At 31.1% G+C, this 24828-nt stretch overlaps 2 protein-coding genes across 4 annotated transcripts in view; one reads left to right on the top strand and one right to left on the bottom strand.

Annotated features, from left to right (window-relative positions):
* Window positions 1-24828, top strand: part of Syn (synapsin) — a 377780-nt gene that overhangs the window by 101146 nt on the left and 251806 nt on the right. The window lies entirely within an intron of this gene.
* The window catches only part of Timp (Tissue inhibitor of metalloproteases), an 84232-nt gene that overhangs the window by 25834 nt on the left and 33570 nt on the right, over window positions 1-24828 (bottom strand). For all 3 annotated transcript variants that reach the window (XM_035370609.2, XM_035370617.2, XM_035370625.2), the window contains one exon: window positions 6502-6655. In XM_035370609.2, the coding sequence (XP_035226500.1) occupies window positions 6502-6628 (127 nt within the window). In that variant the 5' untranslated portion in view covers window positions 6629-6655. The remainder of the gene's footprint in view (window positions 1-6501; window positions 6656-24828) is intronic.

Genomic DNA, 24828 nt, shown 5'->3' with positions numbered 1-24828 from the left:
ATATGCAGATTTCTCTACTTTTAAAGGCTGTAAAATACCAAACTGTTTCACCGATAATTTTACGTTAAAATATGTAAAGAAATTTTTCTTTTCTTTTCTTCTTTTATCTTTCTAATTCAGAAATTATTGCATAAAATATTTCTGTAAGAAAATACCCATCGCAAAGCATTAAAAATTATTTCTTCACTGTGATTCAGCATTCGTTTTAAAATGTGCAACACAGCTTAAAATAGTTAATAAAGGCGGCATTAAAAAAAAAAAAAAAAACCTCGTAGAGATATTAGGATTTTTTGGACGCAAGAGAGATGAAAAATTATCAACCGCCTTCGCCGGGAATCGAACCACGGACCTCTGGAATACCGGACCAGCGCGCAGAACCACTACACCACGAAGTCACGGTAAGAAGGTGGGAGAAATGCCTTTTATACTCCCACTTTTAAAGGGCGACTGGGTTTTTTTTTAAGGGGACCCAATCGCCAAATCCTGGGTGTGGAGAATCATCATCCACCACTGTTTTAGTTCGGGCGCCACTAAGACGAGACATTAAGAGAGGTTAATTGGAAAAGCCGGAGAGATGAAAAATTAGCAACGCCTTCGCCGGGAATCGAACCACAGACCTCTGAAATACCGGCCCAGTGTGCAGGCCACCAAACCACGAAGGCACGCTAAGAAGGCGGGAGAACTACTTTATAACCTAACACGTATTTTATCAAAATTATGCTAAATTAAAATCATTCGCATATGATAATTATTTAAAAGATTAAATAAGTATGAATTTTTCTAAAACTAAAAGACAATTAGGAGTAATATTTCTCTGCAGTATTCCAAAAGTTCGGTTTTGTCATGTTCTGGTTTAAAATAGATATTTGATACGCAGATCTAGGAAAAAACTACAGTTTAGAATCTGGCAATTAAATATGATACCTTTAGGTTGTTTACAGGGACGTATCCTTACGACCTTAGGGTATTTACAGGGGCACGTTTGCAGCTTTCCACGCTTGGGCGATCAAGAATAGATCTTCAATTAAACGTACAGAAGCAAATACCTATAAAGCTTCATAAAGAGTTGCAATAAAAAACATGACATTTTAAAATAGTTGATAGATTGTGTGTATGTTTATTGGCAAAAGAAGCCAAGAAACATACACTCACACAATCTATCAAACTGTCAAAAAGGCTTTTTTAAAGCCTTTTTGAAGGATCTTATAAAAGAAAACTATTGCTTACTGTGACAACGAGATCGCAAAATTTCAATATATACCTGCGTTACAGAAAAATGATTTTGAAGCAATATGGGAAAATGCCACATCTCAAGAGACAAATGCATTTTCAGCAAAAGGAATGTATGCTGACAAATGTGAAATCAGGGGAAATTTACTTTGAGATTTTAGATATCATGAAATAATTGAAAGATTTGATTCCCTTAATAAACTTGAATTTATGACCTTTCTGAAATAAGAACTTACTTTCTAACAATTTTAATTTTTCCGAAATATTCTTAATCAAATTAGCCCATACTGCAGAATGCTTGATTTTGTAAAGTTTAAAAACGAGCTGATTGATTTATATTCTTCTGCAGAGTTTGAAAATAAACCTGTACACGAATTAGTATCATATATAAATATCAACAATATTCACAGCATTATGAATGAAACTTACAAACTGTTTTCATTCAGTCTATCAATACCAACTTCAGTTGCGTCAGCAGAACGATCGTTTTCACCATTGAGGAGAATTAATAATTATATGATTAGAGTAACGCAGTCATAAAAGTGTTTAAGAGTATTTAGCATATTATTCAGAAACAACTTTTCTGGGAGTTAAAGCAAGGCCCTCATTTTATGAAGATGTTATAAAGGAATTCACATTCAAATAATTTTAATTGTAATGAGTGTAATCTAAGTGTCACTTCTTATCTTAGGCCAATGGTACATACTGTTATTTCCATAAACCAAATAATACATGTATCTCCGTTGTAAATTATTTATATAACTTTTAATACATTTTATAATACTCGGATGAACCGATACCTGGTGAGTTTTAAATTTTTATTATTTATAATTGCATTTATGTGTTAATGTATAATAATCTAATACTGAATATGCGTAATGCTAATCCCCGTTCATTAATAAAGATTTTTTTTAATTTCGTTTTTAAGAGCATGCCATTTATAAAAATCCAGGGTATGCCTCTGGGTGTTTAGATATTGAACCACATTAAGTCATATCGTTCAGCCTTGATCAAAGTTTAATGTTATTTAGCATTGATCAAAGTTTAATGTTCGAAATGCATTACCCGAGATTCCGCCCCCCCCCAACCACCACCAAATTCAAAGCATTTCCAATATCTGCCTACATGATCAATAAACACTTTTATACAGAAAATAGATGCAGGTTGTCATGCAATATCCAAGAAAGGCAATATGAAAAGCAATCCTTTATAGCTGTATTAGAAGTTTCTCTCAGGATATCTTGTTTTGGGGTTGATACTGACGTGAAAGAGTACTTATAAGGCATGTGCAAAGTCTTGCAGAAGTTTCGCGGCTTAGTTAAATCGTTCATAATATTTTTATTCCGTTTCTCGAGAGGAGCTTGTTTGAGGTCATCTGGCAAGTAGGCGAACGCTGATGCTTCTGGTTTTGGCCAAGGTGAAGGGATGGTATGGGCGGTGTTCATTTGGAATTCTTGTCGACGTTCCATGACTTTCTAAGGTATAGCGCTGGAATTATAATACAGAAACAGTGCATCATTTTTCTTGAAGATATACGATATGAAGAATAAAAACGTAAGCTGTCGTAATTGGGAGGTATGACCGAACACACACACGCAAGTTTCGCCTTGTTTCTCAAGAACATATTCGGAAGAACTGAATAAAACAAAAGAATTTTTCTGCGCGACCCATTTTATGCTCCGTTAATTACTTCAAAAATATTTAAGGAACTATAATTTTATGACGGCATTAATAGCGCGCAATTACTAAATTACAAAGACCTTTTTAGCTAATGAAAAATATTCTAAAATACATCTAATTATAGGTAAAGATATCATATATTATTATTTTTAATTATTTTATCCCATTTATAAAAAATATATTCCAGCATAAAATTTAAATATAATGGCAGGAGACGATTTTATTGAAAAGATCATAAAAGTAAAAGGAACAATGTTGCCAAAAATAATGATATCTAGCTAACCTAGAGTAAAGTTTTAAAGACATTAGTTATTTTTTTAAAGCAGGAGATACGGTCACTTTATTTAACCTGCTCCGCTAAACTAAGTGAATGGCACTACAGGGAAGCAGGAGATATGAAAAATGAGCAATGCCCTCGCCGGGATTCGAACTACGGATCTCTCGAATATCCGCCGAGTGTGCTGACTACTACACCCCAAAGGCATGCTAAGAAGGCGGGAGAAATACCTTATAAATTGATGTTTATGTCTAAATAGGAAAGTGAAATAACATAATTCTCAATAAATAAACTTTTTCTCTAGAAATTAAATATGAGCAATTGATGCGACAAAACATGTTTAATTCATAAAATTATTATTAGAGCAACAGTGAATTAGGATATGTAATTTGTTCTACGCTTCCACAAGTATTTCTAGTTATCATTTTAGATTGTTTAATTTTTAAAGAATGTGTTACAATCCCATTTAATATTCCTAGTCTAATATTCAAGCTAAATATTCCAAAGCATTTAACATGAATGACCGCAACTCGTTAAAAGAAGCGTTTATTCGGTGCACATTACCCATGGCTCGTAATTATGTCAACGAATCATAAAATCAAAGTTATCATTCCTGACTTACTTTCGAGAGATGTCGATGGAAATAGGGATAAACCATTTCAAACTGTTGATAAATTTAAAACATTAAGGCGCAAATACTTCACAGTAATTTTGCAGATTATATTTCACGAAATAGTTCTTATCAGCCAGCAGAAGCAATTTGTTTCAAATGAACGTGAATTTAATTATAAGGAACGGGATGGCTTATAAGTCCACTGCAAGTAATTTGAACTAACTTTTTTTTTTTTTTTTTTTTTTCATTTTCCTTTCATGACGTAATGCACTAGTTCTGCGTCTGAAGATGATTTAATACTCATTAAATTTCAAAACTCTCATTTAAAAATACTTAACGAGAACTGTATGCATGCAGTGTTCATTCACCGTCCTGTTCTTAAAAAATCATTAAATTAAAAATTATCACAATCATTATCCATCGGAATCATCTATGGTAATCTAACGGACTGATGAACTTCCAAGCTACGATATATTGACATAGACTTACGTTTCATGAAATAACAAAATATTAGAAACGTTGTACCCCAAAAATGTAAATAAAATATTAAAAAAAAATTCACTAGCAATTTATAAAAACACGCGATTTACTAACTTAAATACACTTTATTTAATTATATCACATTTTATTAAGCTTATGCTCTCAAAAATCTATTAAAACGCATTTGGATGGAAGGTATTTTATCCCTGGAATGATGCATTGCCCACACTAGCATATAAATTGAAGAAGGGGACTTGCACGACCTCCCGTATGAACCTTGAACAAGAACTTTTCCCTACTCTCTGTGCAAGGCCATTTCTTGTCACATTTTGCTACGCTATAACTCACACACACGGTCAAAGTTTATAATCGCGATTTAGGTGCAGCTCAACAAGTCGAAATAAGAGACCAGTGATTTGAACCTGAGAATTCGTTCCGCTGTTTTTTAAAATATTACCTTATTTGTTTCGTCTTCCTTTCACGTCGCAATGTGGAATTCAATGCAGAACCGTACGTATGAACCCTCTCTGGTAAGGTGTTTATAATAAATAATTCTAATAGTTGCTGGAAGAGAAAGCAATTTATTCAGCTAAATAAATCTGTATATTAGGAACTGAAATGATTTTTCATATTTAAAACAGTATTTGATATTCCAGATATTTCATACTAATACTCTTGACTCAATAGTATATGTATTATGAAAAATATTGCCACATATTTAAAGAATAACTTTTCCTCCTTTTACTATCCTTCATTGAATTACATTTTTTTTTTCAAATATGGTGTTACAGATCACACCACACATCATACATGTTTTCAAATCAGGGTTTCTTACAAACTGCAAGGACCCCCCTCCCTTTTTTTTAACCAAAGGCGGGCCATTAGACCACTATGACTGGCCACTACTAAGGCCAGAAGTGTGGTCACTTTATTATAGAGGCACCTAATAGGTGGGTCACCTTTGTCTTCTATGAAGGGGCAGACACTTACAACCATGCCTTCTCCGGGATTCGAAATCGGGCCCTTTGGTATCGCAGTCGGCTCCCTTTACCACTACACCATCTGGGCGGCAGCCCCTGTAAAAACATTATGTTTAAAGATGTTTTTACAGGGGCTGCCGCCCAGATGGTGTAGTGGTTAAGGAAGCCGACTGCGATACCAAAGGGCCCGGTTTCGATATGATATCTATGTGAATGTTATAAAAAAGTAAAATATAGCTCGCACTTCCTCAGATGAAATTCCTTGCATTTTGCTTCCTGTGAAGATACCGATTGCTGTGCTGCTGAGCACGAGGTTTTATAATTAAATTAATATTATCTTTAGTTAATTTAAAACCGTCTGCATTTAATTAATAAACTTTATTTAAATTAAAAGTAAAGATTATAATTGTATCAATATCTTTAAATATCCATAGTTTATTTTTCTAGATGACTTTTTTATCTCATTCTTTTTCTTTTCCGCAAAAGAGAAAATGATCGTCGTGGCTTTCATTTCCAAGCATTTCTCTTTCATTCTTTTATTTCGAGTAAAAGTAGTAATGAACAAATTAAGCACACAACAGATTAGATCTCAGCTAGTGGTTCGACTTGAATCAAGCACCCATCTTCATGAATGAAAACGTAACAATAAGACTCAAACACTCATAAAAATGTATCTCTCGATTACAGTAATCTATGGATATTTAAAGATATTCATACGATTATAATCTTTTCTTTTAATTTAAATAAAGTTTATTAATTAAATGCAGACAGTTTTAAATTGGCTTAAGATTATATTAATTTAATTATAAAACCTCGTGCTCAGCAGCACAACAATCGGTATCTTCACAGGAAGCAAAATGCAAGGAATTTCATCTGAGGAAGTGCAAGTTATATTTTACTTTTTATAACAGTGACATAGATACATCATATAATAAACTCAACTCTTAGGTCTTCTTTTATAAAGATTTCTTCACAAAAACATTTCTTCTCTGTATATTTTTATGCAAGTCTATAAATACTGTAGTTCATTTAATACTTATATTAAAAAATTTATCCTAAAGCTTGCTTAAAATGTATATAAACTGTTCCGTATTTCAGTGGACTTCTTATTGATCTTCATTTAAATCAGTGTATAGTTTAGTATGCAGAACTTAAAAGGAAATACGAAACTAAGTAAAGAATTTTTCACTGGCACTAAATCTAAAGCGCAGTAAGAATTTAAATTAAAATGATGAGCTTACCGAAATCAGCCACACAGTAGTGTTCCTGAGGATGCGAATACATGCAAGAGCATGAACTGACATCGCTAATCTCGGATGACAGGAAGAACGCTCCCAAAAGCAACCAAATCATGGTTGACACCATCATTGACCACAGGCTTGACGCTGTTGTAATCTGGAAGAACAAGAGTTAAAAAAAAATCAGGTTCGTAGACTCCAAACATATAAATCTCTGAATGACACTTAATTGCTATTTAAAACAGCTCCTATCCAGCGTTTTACGTGAACAATCTCAGTGGGAATCATGAATAAGGAACAGTATTACTGAAATATTAATATACCTGAATACCACCTAAGCACGGAGGAAGTGAGTGAAACTTCACCGTGTGACATTTCGCTTTTCCGGAAACAAACCACGCGCGACTAATGACGCTTATCATCCCACGCATCTTAAGTATTACATATCAGACCTATGAAGTGCAAAATGTTCACTTTTGATTTTAGATCCCCATCATGTTCTTGTAAATTCATTAAATAAAAACATTTCATCGGAACTAAAATAATTTTCAATCTGAGAATCATATCAATATCTTCCCATCGATATGCTAATAATTGCTAAGATTTTTTTTAATAATTTATTTTTTTATTTTATTTTTTATTTTTGTAGGGGAAGGACAAAAAGCAAATGAGTAGATCGATTGCTAGTTATTCTTTTAAAAATTAATACTGTTGCAGTTTCCAGTGTTTATGTTCTGATTTTTAAGATAGACTTCTAGTCGCCACTAAAACTACTTAAATGTGACAAGAAATGAGCTGTTTTATATTTTAAAAAACTGCATAAGAGGAAAGTGTAGTTTTTGAGAATATGAGGCACAAATGAAAAATATTTCTGAACTATGTTATTAAGAACATTTTATCTTTTGATAAATGTTCCTATTTCAAGAAGAAAAACTATGAATATGAATTAAAAACTGTCTGTCTTTATTTAACTTAAATCAGCTGTTAGTTAAAACATAATAAATGCGGTTTTAAGAATTTCAAGGTAATAATAAACTCCAAGAGTGTCATTTACGTAAAGTTAGAAATATGGTTCCTGGCCTTATTCGAGATTCCAAATGAAATTTTTTTTCACTTCAGGTGCTTTAATTTTATTTTATGCGGGTTGCCACTTTTTGTTGTGTAACAATGATTTTCAAAGTCCATGGCACAGAGAATTCCTAAAAATTATGGGGCGTTATGGGAAAGAATTTCTTTTGCTTATTTTATAATTTTACATAGTTTTCTTAGCCATCAGAATATTCTATTCTCCAGTAAAAATTATGTAACTATTATATAAATAAATTTCGGTTTTTCCTTTATTTCCATGATTTTTTTTATTTTAATTATGTTTGTTTCTAAGCAAAAACAAATTATTAAATTTTTTATTTTAAATTTACTATTATTATTGTTTGAGTGAGATTAAAATCGCCTTTTATTTTAGTTGCGTAATAATTTAAAGCAAGTCAACCTGTTTGTCCTAGAAATCGCTACAGTTTTGAGTAAAATATACGCCAAACACAAGGTTGTTGTCCAGTATATAATTTTCAAAGAAAGGCATAAAGAATGAAACACAAATATTAACATTTTATACTGCTTCTAATTTCATTTTTTAAACCCAAAATATTAAGAAATACATATATTTTACATATTTTAAGTATCATAGGAGGATCTAAAGGATTCTCTAAAAGTGGGTGCCAGGGCGCATGCCTCCTTCACCCGAGTGGAAATCAGACTCTGATGCCAAGTAAACCTCATGATACAGATGGTTTCTAATAGTTACTAACAGATCCCCGCGAGGACTTAAGGATCTCTCCATTTCCAGGAATGAAATCATCCTCTGATTTCGGCCTAGAGATCAACTCGAGATATTAATACTTTTGTCCATAACAAACAAGATTATTGCAAATATACGTAAAACATTCACCGGACGCTTGGTAATTCAAACAAAAGCTGAAGCCCTGAAAACGTTTTTTAATATATTATTTCTAGAATACATTCCATCAATTCGAATTCTGCTTCTTCTTACGTATCTGAATTGACGAACGTGTAGTCTGGGTTACATTGCCTTAGATTTTGCGAGATTCTATCAAAGTGGTTGATATTTAAATTTGTTACTCCATGTAGTATATTTTAGCAACCCTTTTGACGATCTGTAAACATTTATATTTGCACAGGTAATACATAATTTCGGGAATGACACATAATCTGGAATTTCCATGTAACTAACTGATGAGCATCTCATTATCTGTTGAATAAGGGTGTAAAATAAATCTGACCCAGATACATTAATGTCCGCGGAAGTACTCTAGCGTGCGATTCATATAGCAATATCATTCGCAGGATGTGATTAAAGCAAGACAATGTGCTCCATTTGGTTTAAAGCAGGAAAACCTGTACATAAGAGACAAAATCCTATCACGCCAGTATGTCGAGCCAACTGGCGGCCGCCTTCATTGAAATTCATCAGCGGACAAGTTGAAACAAAATAAACTACTACTTAAAAAGCAACCAGCACTAATAAAACTTTCTTTTTGCATTCACCGTTCTCTGTTCGGCGCATTGTGATTTATGTCGACTGGCTGTACTATTGAAAAATTTGTTGTGAGAGATATCCTTGCTTAACAAAGCATTGCAAACTCAAATTTTCTTACCAACAATAAACATTCGCTGCTGATTACGAGTAGTGCTGTGTGATTTGTGTTTTTTTTTATTTCTTATTCTTTAATAAATAGTAACCAGATTGTTCACAGAGAAATTTAAAATTGCATAAAAGTCGAAATTAATAATCAAGGTTAATGTCGGGCAAGTACTTGTTAACTACTTATGAAGATCCAAAATAAAAACTGTAATCTAATTTATGGATGTGTTGGTATTTTGCTACAATTGAATGTATCTACCCAAAGGCCATCAGAAATGAAAGGGAGAAGAAAAAGCCTTAAAAATATAATTCTAAATATAATAATTCAATTTAATGGGACTTCTTATTAAATTGAAGTTGTACAAGAAACTGACTACAGTGAACTCATGTCTGTTTCTAAACAGAAGAACTAATAGCATATTTCCAAATGCTGCACAGTCGAAGTGTAAAATTTATAATCATCGTAAAATATCAAGTAGGCCAAAAGGTCAAGTTGCACCTCACAGGTTATATTTCTTTCTCGAAAAATAAAAACATCCTATCACAACAGCAAAAACACAATTTTATCATTGATAACGATTAAAAACCTAACAGCTAAAACACAATTTTATTTTATCATTGATAACGATTAAAAACCTAACAGCAAAAACACAATTTTATCATTGATAACGATTAAAAACCTAACAGCAAAAACACAATTTTATCATTGATAACGATTCAAAACCTAACAACAAGAATACAATTTTATCATTGATAACGGTTAAAAACCTAACAGCAAAAACACAATTTTATCATTGATAACGATTCAAAACCTAACAACAAGAATACAATTTTATCATTGATAACGATTAAAAACCTAACAGCAAAAACACAATTTTATCATTGATAACGATTCAAAACCTAACAACAAGAATACAATTTTATCATTGATAACGATTAAAAACCTAACAGCAAAAACACAATTTTATCATTGAATAACGATTAAAAACCTGTAACTCTCACTTTTTATCATCTATTACTAACTCAAGGGGTTTGACGTGTTAAATATTGACACATTGACACAACCTATCACGACTATGAAATAAATAATGAATGAATGAAATAAATAAGTTCACCACTCTGTTATGTGCCTTACTTTGCAATAAAAATGCAAGTCTACCGCGAATAAATAGGTTTAAACAGATGTTTCAAATTATATAGCCGATTTATATTCTACTGAACAATCTGAATCTTCTAAATACTCTTAAAAATATCTGGAAAATAACACTAAATCTTTCAATGGTATTCAGGATTAAAATCTAGTGTGTTGTACATAGTATAAAAACCTAGTGTGAATTCTAACTGTACTTTCGATGTCTTGGCCTTTCAATTTATGCATCAAACGACGTGTTATGATACTTTGCAGTTATCAAAAAAACTATCAGGCACTGAACATGCATACAGTTTACATGATTACAGATTTAAAATTATTTTTTTCTTGTACCATGCACTGAAGTATGTCCATTTTGTAAAAACAAAATATTTAACATTAAAAATTATATTGATCAGAAAAAGAAATCGCTTTTATAAGAATATATGAAAAGTACATCGGAAAGTCGTTGGAAGAGGTTTTTATCTGCGGTAATATCATATTTTTTTACAAATCTAATAATTTATATGACAATCCACAATTTATTCATCACTTTTATTGTAAACATCATATGCAAATTATGGTAATTTACAATTTTTTAGTACTTGCGTTACGATTACAGATATTTTACGTTTTTTTTCTATTTTTAATAAATTAATAAGTACATAAAATGAAAATAAATGAAAGGATCTATTATAAAAGGACACAAAGTATGTGTAATTTCTGCAGTTTGTAAACAAACAAGACTTTCACCGAGTAAAGTTAACATTATAGTAAAATGTTACTGTTAAATGCATTCAATTAGCACAACGTGTATTTTTGTGGGAATATAAATCCCTTTATATTCCCACAAAGTAGAAAATGACTAGTAACGAAAACTTCCTGTTATAAACCAGTAATATATTTCAGTGTTTTGCGATACTGAGAAACACAATTTTAAGCATATTCAACTCATTATAAAAATATCAGGATGCGTATTTCCTAGAGAGCATTTCAAGGAAATATGCCCCTTGATTTCTTATTGGAAGATCAATAATCATTTTTCCCCTGAATATGTAATTGCTTCACTCATAATATGCATCTACTTTATTATCGAATAAGAACTTTTTTAGCATAGGCCAATCATACGTCTTTTTCTGTTTTTGATAATGTGAGTTCATTGACATCTACCTGTTAAAAGTGTAACGTTCGCTTAATTGAACTGACCTTGTCAAAGTGTTTCGCGACAAGAAAGAAGTTCTTTTACTACCTTGAATAGAGACAAAAGTTTGAATCAGGAACAACCGACCAATCTACTATTCTAAATGTTTGATAGAGAACTACCTACCAATAAAGGCTCTAAATAAGGATACGCACATGACACAGAACTTATTACACGTTTCTGGAGAGGTGGTTTCTTAAACAAGTCTTCAATAGCAATGGCAATGACATGTCATTTGTGACTGATAACAGTTTTTTTCTTCAGCAAAACATTATACATATCGTTTCATCTTATCGGGAAAAAATGATTACGCATAATAATATTAATTGAGCATCAGTTTTATATACATCATTAACATGCATTTTTACAACGACATTTAACAGTAGTATATCAAGGTCTACATCCAGTAACAGCTAAGAAAGATATTTCCAAATACTCCATTGTACAAGTATATATTTTAAGAAGTTACAATAACGGATAAAAGCAGAAAGCTTTCTAATTCACAACGTATTCCTACTAGTCTTCTAATAAGTATACATGAGCTATGCAATCACCTTTAGTTTCGCAGTCTCTAGCAAAAGACTAGTTAATGGTATATCAGTCGAAGACTTTTTTAATCGATCGAGAGCTCTCCATGTATACATGCGCAAAATGTTATTGCTGTAGTTGATTCTAATTAAGCAATATAGCGAAATAGATTAAGTGAACTTAGCATGATGAGAATGACGCAACTGGGCATCGTACCGCATTAGATACCATCATTATTACGGTATTCTTACAATCAAAAACAAACCCTCAGATGAAATACTTTATCATTGTGCTTTGGAACTAAGCAATGTCTTCACCTTTCAGAATCCGCGACTCTTGGTACTAATAGTATAGGGTACTAACTTCTGTTACCTACTCGTTACCAATCGATGGACAATATATGTAATATATTTATCCCCCTTTTTTCTGACTTGAATATTAAAACGTGTGATGTTTCGTGGCATATATTAGTTTCTTTATAATGCTGGTCAAGAATATATAACCGTAACAATCTGTTGGAGGAAAGAAAATTCCGTGAACTAGCCCCAATTCAGAATCAGAAAGAATGTTGCTTTCACCAATAGTGAAATCCTTAGTTATGGACAAAATAGTAATAAAATTTTAGTCTGAGTGAACGATTTAACATTGCAAACACTATTTAACACTATTGTTCATCTCAACATAAAGTGCTCTTTATTATTTAATTCGAAATACTATTAATAACTTGCATTATACACATACTTATTATAAGTATATTTATTTTAAATATAAGTGATGTCCTCCATTTATTTGTGACTGCATATTTTTAATCAAAATTTACAAAATTTTTACATATTCAAAAACGTACAAAAAGTTTCTCCAAATACTTCCCATCTTTCCAAATAAAGAGAAAGAAAAAAATGGTAAAATTAAAAACTTAAGGCTAGAATGTGTAAAAAGTTTAAAACAGAGATTTATGCAAATTTAATAAAACCTGGGAAGCGGAAAATGCATTATGCTTCAACAGCATACTCCTCGCGCGAATATAAAAGTTGAGCCAGCCGTGTCTTTCGGCTTATACCTTCGAGGTTGAATAATTTTACGATATTCTATTTTAGAGTACAATTTTGGATGGATTGAATTTCCTTATGCAGATTATAATTTGCTGTACGTCGTATTATTATAATGAACTTTGCCTACAGTGTGCATGAACCGTAATAATCATGATATTTATTAACTAAGGAATTTCCATCTTATATACATGGGTACCAATTAAAAGTAATTTTTAATTATTTTGCAAATTTTGTTCAATTAAAAGAGGGTGAAAGTTCAGAGTACATTTAACTCAATTATTGTTACATCCAAGTACAAAGGCTTTGTCTGGAAAATTAGGGATAACTATAAGGAATGACTTAAGATATAATAATAAAAAGCTTTTAAGCTTTATCTGATGTTCACAAATTAAGAAAGCCCTAAATTAAGTAGTTCAGGCTGTACATCTGACAGTTAACATAATGATGAATTAGACCTTCTCATATAATCAAGATAAGCAGTATCGATTTTTTTTAATTAGCCATCAAAATTAATTTGTTCTGCTTTCTTAAGTCTGATTGAGATTATATAATAAAAAAAATCTGAAAGTTTTTAGATTTTAAATTACGTCCAAAGGAGCGTTTTTTAAACATTTTGTGTGTTATTAATATATTAAATATCACGTTCTTCGCACTTAAACCATAAAATTCAGTTCAACAGCAATATCGCAAAATAGTTTTAAAATGTGCATATCTTTAGAATTTCCGATACAGAGATTCACGCGCTGGAGATTAAAAATGTTTTTTCTGTACAACGTTGCCATGGCTTGCTTCGAAATCTTTGAGTTTGTTAATCAAAAATTCGTTAAATTTTTACAAAATATGAAATCGATAATAAAAGAAATTCCAAATTTCAAAGTTGGTCTTCCATATGCTCATATTCGTAGGAGGATTACGTCATTCAAAATTCGATGGTTCTATGGACCGTTGTTTTATCACAATGCGAGAAATATGCATACATTTATGCAGATTTTTCATTATTTAATTTCTTCAAATATAATGCAGGTCTCTAACATTTGGTGGCAACAGTTTGAAAAGTGAAACGGACATTTATAGTGATTCAATGCAAAATCGCAAAACAAAAACAATAGTCCTTCAGGGACAAAGCCTCTTTGGACTAAAAATGCTCAATTGCAGGTGGTAATCAATCATCTTCTTTCTCCAAAACGTATCTTTTGTTGTAACAATAAAGTTGCTTACTCGGTAATGGTCAGATGGAGACTTCAGACAAATTCCTTATATATATCTTTGTTTTTTTTTAATTACTCATAATTACTTTATACATATATAATGATTTTAATGAATCAGCTAATGTAGTTTTACGGGTTCATCTAGTAATTAATTAATAATAATAGAATCGAAGATGTATTTTTGCTATATTTGAAAATTACTTTTAAGTAGCTTAGTTTGTTAATTAATAACAGAAAAAAATTTAAGAGAAAAATTAAATATCCTATGCTTTGCTGAATAGCAGCACACTGCTTCGTAGAACATAAAACTATTTTATTTCGGGCAGTGGCAATACATTTTTTTTTTTTTTTTTTTTTTTGAATCCCCAAGTTTGTTGATTAAATTCGAAAGGCATTTTGTCAACTCACTTCTCTTAAACCTCTGAGATTTCTGATTAAATTTGAAACATAACTTTGCGTAAAGGCAATACATTGCTCTTAAATTGTCGAATTTATTCATCGAAATGTCATTATATTAGCACAAAATATGAGATAAATATATAAAAAAATTCGAAATTCGACCTTCGAAATGCACATGCTCGGGTGCAGAACAATGGATGTTCAAAATCTGGCAGCTCTAGGTGCCGCCGTTTTTCCACAATGCAAGAAAAATATATACATACAGAGTCTTCATTGTTTAGTAACATAGATTATTTCTTCCCATTAAATTCAATAATTGTAACGACTAGAAAACATTTTATTTCAAATCTGTAAGAATAATTTGATACTTAGTCCATAAAATTGAATGGCAATTTAATTTTTTTTTTAATCTTTATCTGCTATATAAACATTAAGAACACTTGGTCGCAAGTGGGATAGCCCTTGCACAGGCACCCAATAAAATAATAAATCGGAATAAACAGGAAATAAATATGTAAATCGAAAGCTAAATGTCTGTAGTAAAGCAAGAAAATAAAAAGTAATTTACAATTAGACCAAGAAAAAACAAACCAAAATTTTTCACGACATAAATATTCAAAAGGACCAAATATTTAAGTAAATACAGGGAAAAGTGAAAAATACAGGGAAAAGTAAAACAGTTCAAAATAAACAACTAAACGGAAACACGCTATTTAAATAAACATAATGAATGATACATTTTTCCTGTTTAATCAGACCAATGTAAAAAAATAGTTACAAAGTCATTTTTCATGTTTTACATTTTGAACTGTGCGACAAGAGCCTGGGAATGCGAAATTCGTAAAAATAAACAGTGTTCTGTTCCACAAGAGAACCTAGGATTTCTAAACAGCTTGATCGATATGCTAACCATTACAAAACAAAAGTGCAATAGTGTAATCTAAATCTGATGACGAGCTATCTATCTTCAATAGTTTTAGTTCAAGTCCATTTAATAGTTTGGAAATGAGTAGTTCTTGGAAATAAACTCTGCCCTCACGCTGCGTTAAACATACGATTTCCTGTTCCGAAAATCCTGTATTATCTCAAGTTTGACTTCGCATGAAGGTACAATTCACAGCTAGGTTATGTTAACCCCTTTACTAAAATAATGCATGGGTAGAACATTTTCAGTTTCTATAGCTGCTATTCTTCGTACACTTCCTACACATGTTTTTGACTCCATTTTTACAAATCTCAGAAATTGATTTAAGGATTTTAACTGCATGCAGCTCAATAATTTTGCCAAGGGGCTTCCAGTTCCAAACAAATGGATGAAAGTTCAGAAAATTAAATAATGAAATAAAAAGAAACTTTTATGTTCCCATGATCCAATAAATAAAATTATTTTTGGCACAATGAAATAGGACTTAAATCTTAGAAGTATACCAGCATAATGTGAATTTCAAAACAAAATGGTTTAGAATTAATGGTTGGTTTTACCATTCAGAATTAAAAAAAAAACATTTAATTTTGCACGCATGAACACTTAAAGCCTTCTCTTTGTGCGCGCATTATAAAAAGAATTTAAGTATTCACAACATGAAACTACGTCCAGAGGCCTGCAATGAGAGTTTGGTAATAAAGCAACATGCTGTCACATGGCTCAAAAGTAAGAAATATCACGTGTTGTATACTCCAGAGATTATCCTTGCCACAAGCACTCGTGGACGTTTAAATGTTTTCCAAAATTTATTAAGGGAAGCAATAAAACACCGCATACTTAATCCCCACAAACAGCTTTGTGAATACATCTATAACATTCTTCCCTTTATCCGCTTTTACTTACAGACATTCTTTAGCAGAGGTCGCTATTAAACGACTTTTTTTTTTTTTATTTTTGCTTCACAACATCCCCCTTCCATTATTTTATTGCTCTTTTACGATTTCTCGAAAATCTAGAAACGATGACACTTTCAAAAAGATACTTTAAAGGTCTCAAACAAAATTAAAACTGCTCCGTTTGCTTATGAGAACATAAATTTTAATATTTTTCTTTTACATATACCATGCGCTGTAAGCATTTAGATTTTAATTACTATTTTGTAATTCAGAATAAAATTAACATTCATTACGAAATTTTGCTCAATTCTAACTTCTAATCGTTTAACATTTAACTTAGTTTGGCAATTTTAAATCAATATGCATCTAATTTTTTGTAAGATTTTACTGAACTTTGTTATCGAGTTTTTTATCAGCCTGTACTTAATTCTGTTTTTCAATAATTTTCTTTATTTAAAAATGCAATAAAAAGGCTTTTTTTTGGGTGCAATCTAGAAGTTATTTTTAATAATAGTGAAAATCTTAAGTTGAATTGAAATATAGAATTATTTTGATATTTCCAAATAAACTATAGATATAGTACTAACTTACTATTGTCAAACTTAATATAGAGGCTGTTCGCACATTTTTACATGAATTTGCTTTGTTATAAAAAAATCCGTCTGCTCGGAAAGTGCTTTTAACTGCAGTTGTATTTCTGAAGGTGTAAAGTGTCGTCCGCTATTTGACAATTTCATGCAAAATGGCACTTTTAAAGAAGCAATCAACGGAAGCCTATGTTTGTGCTCTTTCCGAAGAAAATTAATCGTATTTAGTTATTAAAAAATGCAGTGAAAGCTATAATTTTTCGGTATCTAAAGCAACGATTGATAATATTGTCAATAAAAAAGGGGGAAAAATGTCAAAGTTTGGCTTCAGGGAGAAAAATAGTTTAAAATATATATCCAAGGAAAAAACGGAATGTTTCAAATGTAAGAAATTTACTGTTCAAAGAAAATCTTACAAGAAAACCTTCTCTCCTTTGATAGCAGATTTCCAGAAACCCATATATTTTCTGAAAGCTTAAGTCACAAGTAGAAACACTGTGAAATCTCAGGAGCAAAGCGTTTAAGAGCTATAGGACCCATGAAGTATCATTAAAGTGTGTATAGATGAACATATTCCCGTAATGACGTCTCTGTTTCTTATATGTTCATGCGTTGTCTGCTTCCCAAGTACCTGACGGTAAAGTCTTACAGAACGAACTGGTACCTGAAGGATGTACGGAAAGATCTAGCCTCTGGATATTCATTTCTTCAGACACTACAAATCGTTTGTTCGTTACAGAATGGACACAATCATTATCGAGACACAGGAGCACATTTGGCATCGCGATAGTTTTCTGGTCCTGCAGACTTTTCATTATATCAGTTCAGTGCTCATCGTTTCAAGAACTTGATTACATATGCTATTTATAACAGCGTATACTTGGGCGACGAACCTGGAATGTGGATTGCGCCAATGGATTACTGCTTCCATTCGTTGACAAATAATGAGTGTGCAAAGTGTGAGGCTATCGCTTTTGTAAAATGTGCCCAATTTTAATTGTCTTTCTACCCTTCTTAATGTTTATTTGATGAGTTGTACATTGATTGTCTCTTGTAATAGATTTTGTCTGAAGTCAATAACAAGCCACATTTTCAACATCCCAACATGTATTGTTTCTTTTCAACGAGTTGTTTTTTTCCTTTATATTGAGATCTCCACCTTCTTACCATATTATTAGTTCATATAAATATGTGAAACGAGCAATTTAGCGACGTTTGCTGTCATGTTTCCAACATTTTACTGATACTTTGTTTGATACTTTTTACTGATACTTTTCCTATACCTCCTAAACGCTTGTCCCTCTGCCCCTAAGATTTCACAGTTTTTCTACTTGTGACATAAGCTTTCATTTCGGTTCCGGCAAACCGGTATCAAATGAGAGAAGATTTACTTGTTAGAAGACAAAGGACAATTGCGTTATCGTTAAATTGCTCCGTTTTAACTGTAAACAAAGTGATTAATGCTGATTTGCATCTTGAAAAGGGGGAAAAACATAATGTATCGTCTTTCTTCACGACACATCGCCGTAAGCAGAACGCGCTGCCGAATTCTCTATGAGAAACAATTATTCGGTCAAAAATGGAAAAATGTTGTCACACTGTATCTTGGGTCTACTTAAATGACCGCAATAAAAATATTTCCATTTATTATCATCAAAAAGAAGAAACAAATCTTAGAACATTGTTCAAAGAATCTAAAGAAAGTTTTCCAAAGGGATTTATGATTGTTGTTGGTTTGTGATATAACGACAAAGAAAAATTAAAAAGAGTGAAGAAAACTGTTAAGATCAACTCCACATATTATCAAAAACATATTTTACACCCAATTTTCAAATATGAAATAACTTTTCTTTATCCACAGTGGCATCAATCAGTGGAACTGCATCAAGACAAGGCAAACAACCACACGTCAAAATCCACTGTTAGTTTCCTGGAAAAAAATTTAACAACAAACGTGTGTCAAAGCCATACCCTTCACTCATATCTCTACTAAATCTTCTGATGAATCAATCCCCCACGGATTATTCCGTTTGTGGACTTTTAAAAAGCAGATTGTCCAAACGTCGATGTGCAACCTCCTTGAACTCTGGAAAACTGTTCAAGAGGAATGAGACAATATATATATTCCGATACTACAAACGGCTTTATTGTCTGGAAATTACGGTGTAGAAAGATAGTGAAGAATAAGGGTTAACAATGGAACATTTAAAATACAAAAATGTTAGATGTAGTATTTCTGTAAATACAGTGAAAATTGTCTAAAACATGTGCGAACAGCCTTAATAAAACATGTATTTGTCATACTAGTTTTAGTTCTTCCGAATAGAAAACATCTTCTGTTATGTAAATGGATGCATGGTCTGGAAGCTGCACTTTTGCGATGTCAACTTTATCTACAGTAAGTGCCAAATGTTGATTCTCATAAAACCCAAATAAACATCAGGTAGTAAGGAATATATTTAATTAAATTACAGAAATTTTGCATCATACTGAATACGTTTCACCACACTAAAATGTTTCATCATATTAAATACATTTCATCACACTGAAATTTTTCATCACTCAAATATTTCGTCATTTCATAGCTGATCTTTGTCTTTACGTTTTTTTAGTACGATAAGAGTAAAATAAGGCGATATATTTCATGAAGTTTGCTTTATATTCACTTATCTGACTTTCTTCGGTGTTGAAAAGTTAGAAATCGCTTTTTAATTCCGTTCTTTAAAATAGCTACTAACGTGAAGAACGATTAGTCAGCGTGCACACCACTGTTACTTTTAACAGCATTAACCAAACTTCTATACATCTTCAATGAGAACGTTGTAAGACATCGCTGCTAAAAGTAATCTATAATTAAAAACAGGTCTGATCAGAGCTGTTATTTGCAACGAATTCTGAAAATCGTTAATCTAGAATAGGAAAGATTAATATTTCTTGATTTAAATTTTACTAAAATTACTGTAGACGGCACTAACTAATCACCTCATTTTACCTATTTGGGTACCGAATACGCAATATAGAAGGTAAATAATTAACAATTAAAAAATTTTCAAAAGCCACAGTTCAAAACATCAGCAATAAAAATAAGCTAAAATATAACATGATTGTAATAGAAAAAAAAAACAGCATAAAAATTTGACACCGCTTCAAATTCTGCTTATCAGCCAGCTTGTTATTTTCTCTTCAGGTTTCAATGCATCATGAACAGCAAGATTATTCCTTTAGAGGATAATATATTATGCAAAATAAATCAGCTTCCCTGTCATTCGGAACAACATACCCGACCTTGTAGTGTATGTCTGATAAATGTTCCTTCCAGCAAGAATTTATTTTAAATGCTTTTTCTTGAAATTTAGTGTACGCATAATTTTTATTTATTTCCTCAATCCAACTTCCATAATTTTTATTTATTTTCTCAATCCAACTTCCATAAATTTTATTTATTTTCTCAATCCAACTTACATGCTTAGCTGAGAGGTATTTGAAAATCTTGAGTTACAGAACATGCATCTTCTATTTTATAGCGAAATTATAAATGTAATTAAGTAATTATGATTCACCTATACAGTAAGAAAAGCTACTTGCTATATTTTCTCAATCTAAAGCTTGCTCTCACTATATCAAAAAGCGTTAATATATTATAAAAGTATAATTTTATTTTTTTCATTTGTAAACAATACAGTCTCGATTCCTTTTGCAATACCGTCTCGATTATCCGAATAAACCGTTAAAATTTGTTTGGACATTAACAAACGAAGATTTCAGTAGAAGTGTGAAAATACGAAAAGGGGTATTTGAAAAAGTTGTTTGAAATATTTTTACCGCTCTTTCCTTAATGCGTACTTGATAATTTAGCTCTTTCATCTCCTACACTGCTCGGAATAACTATACCTGTACTTGAGCTGCCCTATCTTATGTGCTTCTCTTGTTTGAGACATTTTTATTTTGTTAAGTCTGCTTCGGTGTTTGGGTCTGGAACAAAATATGAGTGCACTGCTTTTGGTTATGAAATGCAGTAGAGTTGTACTTGGGATTAAAGAAAACTTAACTTTATTAGCTGTTTAAAGAGGTATGAAAAATCAAATAATTCATAACGTGTGTATTGTACAGCAGAAAAATCAATAGTTACAAGTATTACATTTTTAAAAAAAATTTAGTATGCTTGCCAAATATTTAACTTAAAACTGAAATAAGAGCTTAATGCTTGAAAACAAGTTTACATTTAGTTAAAATAAATTATGTAATGCTTAAAAATAAATCGTTTACGTTAAATAGTTACTTTTACCTCAAATATGGAAGTATATTATTCATCACGAGAACAATATTTAATCTTTTCAAGTACTACCCAATTATATTTACTGTAATGAATATGATTCTACTTTATTTTATACAATATTATTTTTGAGTCTTGAAAGCGAGAAGTAAAAGTTGAAGCTCATGTGAAAAAAAAAAAAAAGAAAAGAAAAGGGAAATCGTTCTGATTAATTTTGCTTGGGAGGGAAATAATTAGAGGGTAATTTGATCCTCTCAGTGAGCATCTGTCCAAAAATAGCTCAAATATTTACTATCTTAGTACTACTTAGTACATTAGAATCATATTTTGTTCTTAGGGTTTAAGGCACATGCCAAATAGTGATGTCGATGAACAAAATAAAATACCAAAGAAAATGGGAAAAAGCAAAAATTTTTTAAATACTTGAAATTATTTCGTGCTGTATAGCGATTTTATCAAGAAATTAGAAATTTAGGCCTTCTTCGCACTTAATATGTTCAGACGTGCTACTTCTAGTAAGCTCAGATTATTAGCTTTATTCTTTTTTATCTTTTTTCTCCTCTAACGTTCAACGTTATAAAATACTAGATAATATATACCTAGTATAGAGAATTAAAATATTATTAAAAATACCTAATTCACGAAGGAACTAAAATTCAGGTTTATGGCATAATCAATTAGCTAATTTACTAATAAATTTATAAAAAATATTAAATCGAAGTTAAAGCAGAACAATGAAATTCGCAAAAGAAAAGGCATGAAAAGATAGCTGAAATATCAAAACACTGCATATTTTCCTGTAACATGTTTTAGAATTTACATTTATGAATTCTGTTTAGTTCAGAGCTTATATTTTGAACATTCTGTATTCACCATTCAGAACAATCTTAGAATACACAAATATAAATACACAGAAATTACATCGACCATGATCTTAAATCTTATTTAAATATAAAATAATATTCTCCACTTCCATTAAATAGCAATGAGACATCTATTACGCCGCTGAGTTGAGAGTGCTTATTAGCTAAAATATATTTAACGCTTCTCTAATCTACATCAAATAATCAATGGGACTGTTTTGGCACATTTAAAGCGTTATTTCTGATTCAGTGTGGCGGTCATTCACTTTGATACCATTTATCAAATAAAGTATTCTAAACAATTTAGCCACACAAGCGGATTTAATATCTCTAACATAGATCTATTAAACGAAAAGCGTACCACCCTTCACGTTAATGACTACCATTGTGCTAGTGCCAGAAATGAAACATTAACTTCAACTTCTGAATTGGAATATTGGAGTATTTTACTTACGATAATGGTATCTTCGTGACGCACGAGCTCCGAAAATGTTGCAATATAAATATATTTAAGAGCGGTTTTCCGTATTTTCCTCCTTTCGTATGTGCATTAAAGATTGCTAACTTTTAAGAAATAAATAACGACTACTAGACATTCTTTATCTACTAGTGCATTTTTTATAATTCATATCTGACACATTTCAGCACAGCAGTATCACCCAAATAGTGATATAAAATTCACTTCATATTTAAGCCTCTAATATAATACGTGTAAAAAAATTAACATGTGTCACTTTTTTATTTCCTCCAGTTTATCTTTCTTTATATTGTGATTTATGTCTACGATGAAAACATTGGCGATTCATCAGAGCGTAAGATAAATTACTTCGACAAAAAATTATCTTATCAGGTAGTTAATGAGTAACACCAATATATTAATATAATTAGTTAATTATTAGAATTTTCTTTTCAGAAAATTCGAATCAAATAGAGACAAACATTAAAACTAAACTCTTCATATTTCGTGAGATTATTCATCATTGCATGCACTTGTTTTCCAAGGCAACATTAATGAAACAGTTAAGCTAATAGAGTTATGCTTCAGAGTAAAGACTGACACTTTAAGTGCTTGATATTTTAAACCAATATACTCTATTATCTGTTATTTACGTCAAATCTTAATCTAATTAAATGGTACCTATCCTAGTACACTAGATTGCTCTTTCTTTCCCATGCGTAACTATTAGATGCTTAAAATTTTTAAAGGAGACCTTCTTCTTAGCAAGGTAATTTAATTAACTCTCAAGCTGTTACAAGATTTTGAATTTTAAAAACTTTGGGACTTAAATTGCATTTATATACTTATAAATGAACTCCTATAGCAAGTTATTTAAAATTAATAGTCCAAATATAATTAATAGAATTAACACATTTGCTATATTATACTGCGTATTTGGAGAAAAATTTCTATCATCATACGCAAATGCAATAATTAATTATGTGTTACATTAATAAACCAATAAACCAACTTAAGCTTTTCGTATGTTAAATACAACTGAGAAATCAATTTCAGTTTATTACTTTTGAACGAAAGCATTTTATAAATATATGCACACAGATTAGAGATATTTCTGTTTTATAACACGAACATGCAATAGTATGCAAATTTCGTGTACTTTTCACTCGCTTTTAGCGAATGGTCTCAATATAGTAATTACTTCTCATATATAAAAAATGACGGTAAATTAGCTACGACACTACAAGAGTAAATCGGCAGTAAAATGCTACAGTGAGGAAGTCGTAATAACTGAATTAAATATCGTTCATTTACATATGTAGAATGAGCGTCCGTTTTCTTCGTTAAATTCATGCTTTAAATGCTTTTAATTAAATTTTAAACTAATTTTTGATTGATGTATTTTAATGCTCCTAAGTTCATCTGCCTTTACTAAGCATTTAGCATATTTTGGCAATGCCATGATAAAACCCGTGTAATAAATAATATTAAAAAAAGTTATTGTTCGAGCAATGAAAAATTAAAGCTCTTGGTAAAAGATATAATACACTAATTATAAAAGAATAGAAAGAAATTTTAATTCAAATAGATACAACATTTTTTTAAAAATTGCAGAGCAATATAAAGTAATGGTTATTGTTAACTATCAGCTACCAAAACCGGGACGATGATGAGGCGAGTGAGTCAGGTAAACGGATATAAGGGCGCCAGATTAGCTACAGAAAGTTAGAAATACATTTTGAAAAAAAAAATATTCAACTTAATCTTCAACTTTGGAACATATCTAGAGGTATTTAAGCAATTTATTGTTAAAAACAATCCAGGTAACTAAAAAGAAGAATTAATAACAAATTTATTTAGAAAAATGTTGATGTTTCACACTATTATATATACTACATGTTGTGATTCTATACAGTATTATAATTTTTTTAAGACTAACGAAATGAAGTTAACTTGTTTGGACTAACGTATTGAGCTACATAAGTTAAATTAGCCTAGGAAATACCATGCTGCTAACATCAGTAATTCTCTGTTACTTTTCTTTAATTTGAACTAGAGATCGTGCTGCTTTTACTTCGACATAAGCTTTCCAAAATCCAATAGCTGAATATAAAAGGCGACACAAATACCAACAATTTATTGCAGTAAATCTA

The sequence above is a fragment of the Stegodyphus dumicola genome, chromosome X1 (assembly GCF_044657685.1).
Source record: "Stegodyphus dumicola isolate Sdum_Otavi_A_Nest chromosome X1, ASM4465768v1".
Classification (NCBI taxonomy): domain Eukaryota; kingdom Metazoa; phylum Arthropoda; class Arachnida; order Araneae; family Eresidae; genus Stegodyphus; species Stegodyphus dumicola.
Note: the sequence above shows the minus strand (reverse complement) of the source record. Positions and strands in the feature narration are given on the sequence as shown.